The following is an 8,211-nucleotide window of genomic DNA, read 5'->3' as shown; positions in this document are numbered from 1 at the left end:
GGACCGATGAGGTAGGAGGGTCTAGTAGAGTGGACAGTGAGTGGACACAGTGTTTAAAAACTCCAGCAGCACTGCTGTGTCTGATCCACTCGTACCAGCACAACGTACACACCACCATCACGTCAGTGTGACTGCAGTGCTGAGAATGATCCACCACCCAAACAGTACCTGCTCTGTGAGGGTCCATGGGGGTCCTGACCACTGAAGAACAGGGTAACAGAGTATCAGAGAAACAGATGGACTACAGTCTGTAACTGTAGAACTACAGAGTGCAGCTATACAGTAAGTGGAGCTGGTAAAGTGGACAGTGAGCGTAGAAACGAGGAGGTGGACTTAATGAAGTGGCTGGTCATGTATAGTTAACTGGCTAATCCTAGCGTGTGTGTGGTTCTGCAGTCCAGCTGGGGGCGCTAACTGTATCAGTGTGTTTCCCCTGCAGTCCAGGTGGGGGCGCTAATTATATCAGTGATCTTCTCCAAGCCCAGTAAAGCGGAGAAGCAGGAGCTCCGGTGTGGTCAGGAGGTCCACGCCTCCGCGCTGCTGCAGGAGAGAAACGGGAGCTGCTCTCATCGAGGTAGAACCTGATTAACGGCTCTCAGTAGGGTGTAGAACCTGATTTATGGCTCTCAGTAGGGTGTAGAACCTCAGAGGAACTTTGAAAGGATGCCAGATAATATAAAGGCAGCTTCCCAGGACAAAGGCTGCCTTGCTGTTCTTGGTGTTTGCTGTGTTTGTGTGCGTCCTGTCAGTTGATCTGGACTCACGAGCCTTATTATGATTTATTAATGATATTTACCCTAAAACTCTATTAATGATGCACATTCAGAGGGCAGCTCGATGCTACAGACTAATGTGGATATGAAGTGCTGCTCTGCTTTTCTGTGTGGATCACATCCTTCATTGTTTTTGCTATGAAATCCTTCATTTGCATGTCTTTGTGGGCTTCATTAGGATTTCATGTGGAGGTGGAGCAGATCTGAGAAGCAGCGCTGGGAGAGATCATGTCAGGATGTGCAGCTATAATCAAGAAGAAAATCATCAACATACAGGACCATGTCCACGAGCAGACATGTGTGAGACGGTGGTAACATACTTCAGCACCTTCTTCATCACACATTTATTTCTTTGCCAGAAGGAAAGACATGCAGTGGTTTTCAAACTGTGTTTTGGATGAATGAATGAATAAATAAATAGCATCCTATAATAATAATATTCATATTTTTACCCTTTTTTAATGTAGTTTAGATCTTTGCACATCATAGTTTAATCTAAAACTGACATACATTTCATCATAAACACTTATAATAATAGAAATGCTGATGGACGTGAATTCTTATCAGTTTAACCTTCTGAAGTCTCAGTCTTATTCAGTACCTACAGGGACTTTAGTGCAGACTGGCTGAGCCACTCTTAGACTTTGGGCCTGCTGGTGGGTTCTGACCATTGCAGGGCAGTAAAAACAGTCCCTGAGATTGAACTGCTCTGTTTTTGACATTTGGCCGTGTTCGTTAATGACTGTCCAGCCTCTCAGCAAACTGAACGTTTGAACTTTCATCCACTTGAAGAATCCAAACCCTACCTTAACCAGGGGACCAGCCGCATGTCTATAGGGCTCCGCCTATACATGACAAGTGACAGGTGTGACAGACGTGACCATGTAGGGCAAAACAAGAATAGAGAGAAGAATGTTCTAAATATAGTCACAGTCCAGGCCCACAATACTGAATACATGGTGAGTCAAAAGCCACAGGACACCGTTTTATCTTATTTTCATTTTTTATTTTATTATCAGCTTTTATCTCTGGGGTCATATCAAACAAATTGTGTTTGCTGAGAAAATCCGCAACAAACACCTCCTTCGGCGCCGCATCGTGGAGGCTTGTGACAGCATAAAATAAAATAAGATAAAACGGTGTCCTGTGGCTTTTGACTCACCCTGTATAATGACATATAACAGCAGCGCAGACTGGCAGGGATCCATCACAGCAGGAACCGAGAACCACTGAAACTAAACGATTCTTCCGTTTTGATTTTGATCTTTTATCTGTTTTTCAGCAGCTTCACTGTAACGTGCAGCTTTAATCTTTGCATGTCCCAGTTTCTCTAAATGTGCATCGACACTTTTCCATTTTTCTTCACTATGAAGGAGATCTGTGGTTATTAATGCTGGGACATTAGTCCGTGTTAAAATATTTTCTCAATATATAAATACAGATAAAGTTAAAATACAGATTATTTAATGTGTCGCAGTTTAAACAGTCACTCTCTTTTTGACGTTTCCTGGACGTTTGTTAGCAAATCTAGGCTTTGCCTCCATAAAACTGCCCAACACTGCCTGCTCTGGGCGCAGAGCTGGGCGATACAGCAGAAAGTTTTATCACAATACTTTGGAAGTTTCCTCACGATGCCTGATGTGTCACAATAGTAGAGGGCAGTACCAGAAATTTCTATTACAGTATAGTTAAGATTACTGACGATTTCAGTCCATATCATGGTAGAATTTTTCAAATGAAACCATTTTGGATACTTAGGGAACCTATTTGTAGATTAACAGCGGCTTATTATTCTGGATGTCCCTTCACTTTTAATAAGAACCATATTTAACAGCTGAAGTAAATCTAAAATATTCCTATGGGGGGAAACCGTAAAAGCACAAATGTGGGCGGAGCACATGGAGAGCCCATTAGTCTCCCTGCCAGGCTAATAGCTAACACAGGAGTCTCCGAACTACAGCAGCTGCAGTGCTGCGAGTCTCACAGCACCGACTTCTTATCAGAGCAAATGGAACAGTAATGGCTATTTATATGTTTTGTTTAGTTTGTCTCACAAATAATATCTTTTGAACAAGTAAACACTTTAATGGGTATACACTCACTGGCCACTTTATTAGGTACTTACTATACTTAGGTATTAGGATATTCAGTTGCTTGTTAACACACACAGCTAATCAGCCAATCACACGACTGCAGCTCACTGCATTTAGGCATGTAGAGGTGGTCAAGACGACTTGCTGAAGTGCAGACCGAGCATCAGAACGGGGAAGAAAGGGGATTTAAGGGGCTTTGAACGTGGCGTGGTTGTTGGTGCCAGACGGGCTGGTCTGAGTATTTCAGAAACTGCTGATCTACTGGGATTTTCACACACAACCATCTCTAGGGTTTACAGAGAACGGTCCGAAAAAGAGGAAATATCCAGTGAGCGGTCAGTTGTGTGGACGAAAATGCCTTGTTGATGTGAGAGGTCAGAGGAGAATGGGCAGACTGGTTCCAGATGATAGAAAGGCAGCAGGAACTCAAATAACCAACCAGAATCTCTGAGGAACGTTTCCAACACCTTGTTGAAAGTCTGCCACGAAGAATTAAAGCAGTTCTGAAGGCAAAAGGGGGTCCAACCTTTTACTAGCAAGGTACCTAATAAAGTGGCCAGTGAGTGTATGTCTAATACATTAGACATGTTTTAATGCTCCTCTTAAGCTGTCTTTTATACAGTGATAAACACAGTAGCTCACAGAAAGCTCAGATTTTATGCATTAATATTTTGCTTTTTCTTCCCTCAGGTATTTTGACACAGTATGATCTGGCCCTCTTTGAAAAAAGTTAAGACACCCCTGGGCTAATGGCTAACCCCAAAAGACTGGCTTTTTCTTCCACTCGTTTTCCACATTAACTCAATACAGTGTGGTTTCACTTCTTTGACAGTAAACTGGACTAACTGACCTTAGGCTGCAGTCGACTACATGAGAGGAGAGGGACTCAGTGTGTTCTGACCTGTTTGTGCATCATGTTACCTGCATTTATTTGCATACCTGTGTAACCAAAGCAGTACGTAAATAAGAATTTCAACTGGTGAACTGCCATCTACAATGTCACGATATATACACCATGTTATCTGATAAGTCAGAACAGACAAAATAGCACCACATTTTGAAAACACTATCAAAAACTCTGAATCCATTTCCCATTCAACCTTTCACACACTGTGCAGCACTAAATCAAGACAAGCAGGACTAATTACGCTCTCTTTATAATCAAACATGCAGTTGAAAGTGTTTCTAAGTACTGATGATTTCTCCGATACGCTTAAAAAACCATATTGTACCATATCTGAATGTATTTATCACATTAAAGTTAAATATCGTAATATAGCCCAGCTCTAGGTACAGTCTCCAGTGCCTGTATCTCCAGCGATCCCGAAGATCATACAGTTGTGGAGTTTCAAAGCAAGTTTTAAATGTTTTTTCTCTTTTCCAGAAATGAATGGCGTTCGGTTGCAAGCCTCTTCCTGGTGTCCCTTTCCCTACACGGTTTGAATTCACCCCTACAGTCACATTGGATCAGAGACTGACTGTGAGAACATGGCGTCTGGAAGTGGCTCCACTGTTGAGCAAACGTTCTCCGGTTCCCTCCACACGGACATATCGTACAGAGCAACACCAAAAATGGCTGTGAAGGAGAAATCGCACCACTGCCTGGAGTGTGGGAAAGGTTTTACTCAGCGATGTCATCTCAAAATACACCAGCGCATCCACACAGGCGAGAAGCCGCATCGCTGTTCGGAGTGCGGGAAGAGCTTCAGGGACGTTGGGACCCTCAGGAGACACCAGCGCATCCACACAGGAGAGAAACCGTACTTCTGCTTGGAGTGTGGAAAGCGGTTCATTCAACAGGACAACCTCCAGAAGCACCTGCGTGTCCACACTGGAGAGAAACCGTATCACTGCCTGGAGTGCGGGAAGAGCTTTAACCAGCAGAACCATCTCCAAACGCACCTGCGCGTTCACACGGGGGAGAAACCGTATTACTGCCCAGAGTGTGGGCGGAGTTTTAGTGCGCAGAACAGTCTGCAGTTACACCGCCGGCTTCACACCGGAGAGAAGCCGTACTGCTGCTCAGAGTGCGGGAAGCGCTTTACTGCGCAGGATCATCTCCAGAAACACCAGCGCATCCACACCGGAGAGAAGCCCTACCACTGTGCAGTCTGTGGGAAGAGGTTCAGCGATGGGGGCACTCTGAAAACGCACCAGCGGCTCCACACCGGAGAGAAGCCGTTTGACTGCTTGTACTGCGAGAAGAGCTTCAGAAACAGGTGTAATCTCAAAAAGCACCAGCGCATCCACACCGGAGAGAAGCCATACGACTGCCCAGAGTGTGAGAAGAGCTTCAGTGATGGAGGGAGTCTCAAAAAACACCAGCGCATCCACACAGGAGAGAAGCCGTATTACTGTGCTGACTGTGGGCGGAGCTTCAGGCATTCCAATACTTTAAAGGTGCATAAATGCATTAACAGGGAGTCGATCGCTGTTGACGCGCAAGTTCGTCAAACATGACTTTGTGATATTCAGGTTACCATGAATATGTTTATAATCTCATAGGGGATTCCACTAACTCAGTGTGTGAGGTGTAATCAGAGAGGTTCAGAGGGTTTGTTGTGAAACATCTTTTCAGATCTTTTTACAGCGGTGGTGATGGGAACCAGGGGTTGCCATGCCAACAACACGGGTATAGATACCTCATTTACCATCCAGAACCACCAGAGAACCTACACAAGTCTTCTGAGTTTATATGGAATGTTGATGATGGAAAATAGTGGAAAATCTGGAATAATGAGTTTTCTTTGGGGACTATTTTGCCGCACAGCGCCCTGCATGTCTCCCTCCACCATGAATGGAGTTGAAGTTCTCTAAACTCTCATAAAACAGAGTCTCAGTCATCAGGCAGTGAATTCAGAACCAGTTCATGTAGGAACTTTCTGTAGGAGCTTTTAGAGGGACGTCTGGTTCCCATCACCACCACTGTGAACAGCTCTGACTCGGTAAGTTTACATCTCAACCAGTTAATTATGCAGAAGTTTTGAAAAATCAGTGGAATTCTGCTTTAAATAGCTTCAACTGAAGGACGTGTTAGAAAAAGAGCTCCTGTCTTTTATATGATATGTGTGTCTTTGTGGTTGTGTGCTTATTATATGTATGTGCTTACATAAGATGATATATTATTTTGTCTTGTTTTGGTTTTACAATAGTACATAAGATGTTTATGTATACAGTCTAAGGTTCAGAACACTAAGGACGATAATACGCATGAAAGGAGTGATGATTATATCTCATAAATATTAACTTGTACATATGTGATGCTCTTTTTGTGATCTCTCCTGGTCACTTTGTTAAGCACTACATTCTATATCATAATAAATGATAATAACTATGTTGGCCCTTAATTTAATGTATGTGTGTCTGCAGATTAATCAGCTTTTCTGTAGCCTGTGTGGCTCTGAATCTGTTTCCTTGTCCTTCCTTGTTTTCTGAACGATTATTCCTGAAGAAGCTTCCTACAACTGAGTCTAGGACTTGCTCTTAGTTTGTCTCCAAACTGCTGCACTCTTGGTCTTCAAGGGTTCTGTAGTGAAGTCAGTGGTTCTGTTTAGAACCATGAACACTCATAGAAGGTTTGCATGCTTGAATGGTTCTTTGCATGGTGAAATGCTTCTTCAGGTTGTTGGAGAATGTGCTGTAGATGGTTCAGTATAGCATCAAAAAGGGTTCTGCTGGTGTTACAAGCTGGACATCCTAACAGTAGCAGAACCCTTTTCAAAAAGGTTCTATAAAGCACCATATACAACATGTTCATCAATCTGAAAAACCATTGAAGCATGTGGATGGTACTGTATAGAACCTACTAAAGAACGCTTGAAGAGCCATGTTTGTTTGGAGTGTGTGAAATGTGCTTCCCAGAGTCGTAGAAGTGGCATGAAGTGACTGGGTTTATATAGGATCTCTGAAGGTCTTGGACCTGATGGAGAGTGACTGCGCCAGGATGGATGTTGGAGACCTTCATGAACTTCATTATTATTGGCTGATCTGATGACATAATACTGTATGTAGGTGTAAGGCTTGGTCTGTATGTCCTGTGGTCACCATCACAGTGTTTACTGTAACCACTGACAGCATATTTGATCTCATTTGCATAAAGGTATAACTGCTCTGTCCAGGTCTGCAGCATTGTAGACTCATTCCTTGTGTTCTGTGTTTGGGGTGTTGAGGATCTGTTGGTTACAGCTTTCTGTTTTATTTCTATGTAATTATGTTTTATTCTGTGTCTATTTAAGTACGACATGGTTCTGCTTGAGTCCATCGTAATGTGAGCCCCAGTCACGCTGTAGAAGACACATTTCAGACAGTTATGCCTGAAGTAGTGGAAGATAAAAGGAGGAAGAGGATGACCTGCAACAAGATGGATGGAGACGATCAGAGGAATCATGAAGCAGATATTCAGAAGCCTGAAGACCCAAACGGACGACAGGACATTCTGGAGAAACACGGTCATATGGTCACCAGGAGTCAGAACTGACTTGATAGCACTTAATAATAATAATAATAAGAAAAATAGCTTATTTTTAAAACAATGAATGCATTGTTTCTTAATTTACAGTGATTCTGTTTGTCTTCATCCATGGCCAGAATTGCCAGTAACTTCCATTGACTAATTTTAGTAAATGATGCTACTCAAAGTTCTCACTGTTCATTTCCTCACAGGAGCACATCCACATCCTGTATTTAGCTAGAAAACCTGAGAACTAGCTAGAAAACTCTGAGATCATTCACAAACTGTTCTTGGATCATTCACTGTTCTTGGATCATGTGCTTTAATCCAGCATGTCACTCACTGCACTGTGAGCTTGGTGAGCAGCCGATGGAGTTAAATTAATGCTACTAGAGATTTGAATTTAAAGACAACAGTCTAAATTTGCATGTTATTTTTTTACATTGGTATCATACATTCTTAAAAAAGATGGTTCTTCAAGGGCTCTTTAGCAAAGAGTGTTTCTATGTATAACATTCGTGAGTGCGTAGGGGTTCTTTGTATGCTTGTAGGGTACTCTGCATGGTGAAAGGGTTCTTCAGACTGACTGTCATTTTTCAGTTTTTTACATGTCTGAAAATGCCTTCTGGTCTTTACACTGTGTGTTATTCTCATGATGGATGGACCAAAAGAAAGAGCTCAAAATGACTTGGAAAAAAATCTGGTTCCACTGACTTACATTAAAAGTAAAGAATGGTTTTGCCTTCTCCTGTAAAGTTACCATTCTGGAGATACAAGGTTTTGTTCTGACAGCAACAATATGGTCCTATATAAGACCTTTTTGAGAAAGGTTCTGTATGGCACCAAAAGGGTTCTTCTGGTGTTACAAGTCTGACTTTAGAACTATTGGAGGAAC

At 42.6% G+C, this 8,211-nt stretch overlaps 1 protein-coding gene across 4 annotated transcripts; it reads left to right on the top strand.

Moving 5' to 3' along the window:
* Positions 1 to 453: 453 nt before the first annotated feature.
* Positions 454 to 7,371, top strand: LOC119263558 (gastrula zinc finger protein XlCGF7.1-like). Of its 4 annotated transcripts, XM_037538991.1 has the most exons (4): positions 454 to 574; positions 952 to 1,081; positions 4,251 to 5,266; positions 7,102 to 7,371. In XM_037538991.1, the coding sequence occupies exons 3-4, from the start codon at positions 4,355 to 4,357 to the stop codon at positions 7,135 to 7,137; spliced, it is 948 nt and encodes a 315-aa protein (XP_037394888.1). In that variant the 5' UTR covers positions 454 to 574; positions 952 to 1,081; positions 4,251 to 4,354; the 3' UTR covers positions 7,138 to 7,371. The 4 variants fall into 4 exon arrangements, with proteins under 4 accessions (XP_037394888.1, XP_037394887.1, XP_037394885.1 ...); XM_037538990.1 differs by lacking the exon at positions 7,102 to 7,371 and having other exon boundaries at positions 952 to 1,073; positions 4,251 to 5,636; XM_037538988.1 differs by lacking the exon at positions 7,102 to 7,371 and having other exon boundaries at positions 4,251 to 5,636.
* The last annotated feature ends 840 nt before the right edge of the window (positions 7,372 to 8,211 follow it).

This window comes from Pygocentrus nattereri, chromosome 6 (assembly GCF_015220715.1).
Source record: "Pygocentrus nattereri isolate fPygNat1 chromosome 6, fPygNat1.pri, whole genome shotgun sequence".
NCBI lineage: Eukaryota > Metazoa > Chordata > Actinopteri > Characiformes > Serrasalmidae > Pygocentrus > Pygocentrus nattereri.
Note: the sequence above shows the minus strand (reverse complement) of the source record. Positions and strands in the feature narration are given on the sequence as shown.

Bases quoted from the DNA above. Each gene is read 5' to 3' on its own strand.
- LOC119263558 (XM_037538990.1), top strand. From the start codon at position 4,355: ATGGCGTCTGGAAGTGGCTCCACTGTTGAGCAAACGTTCTCCGGTTCC.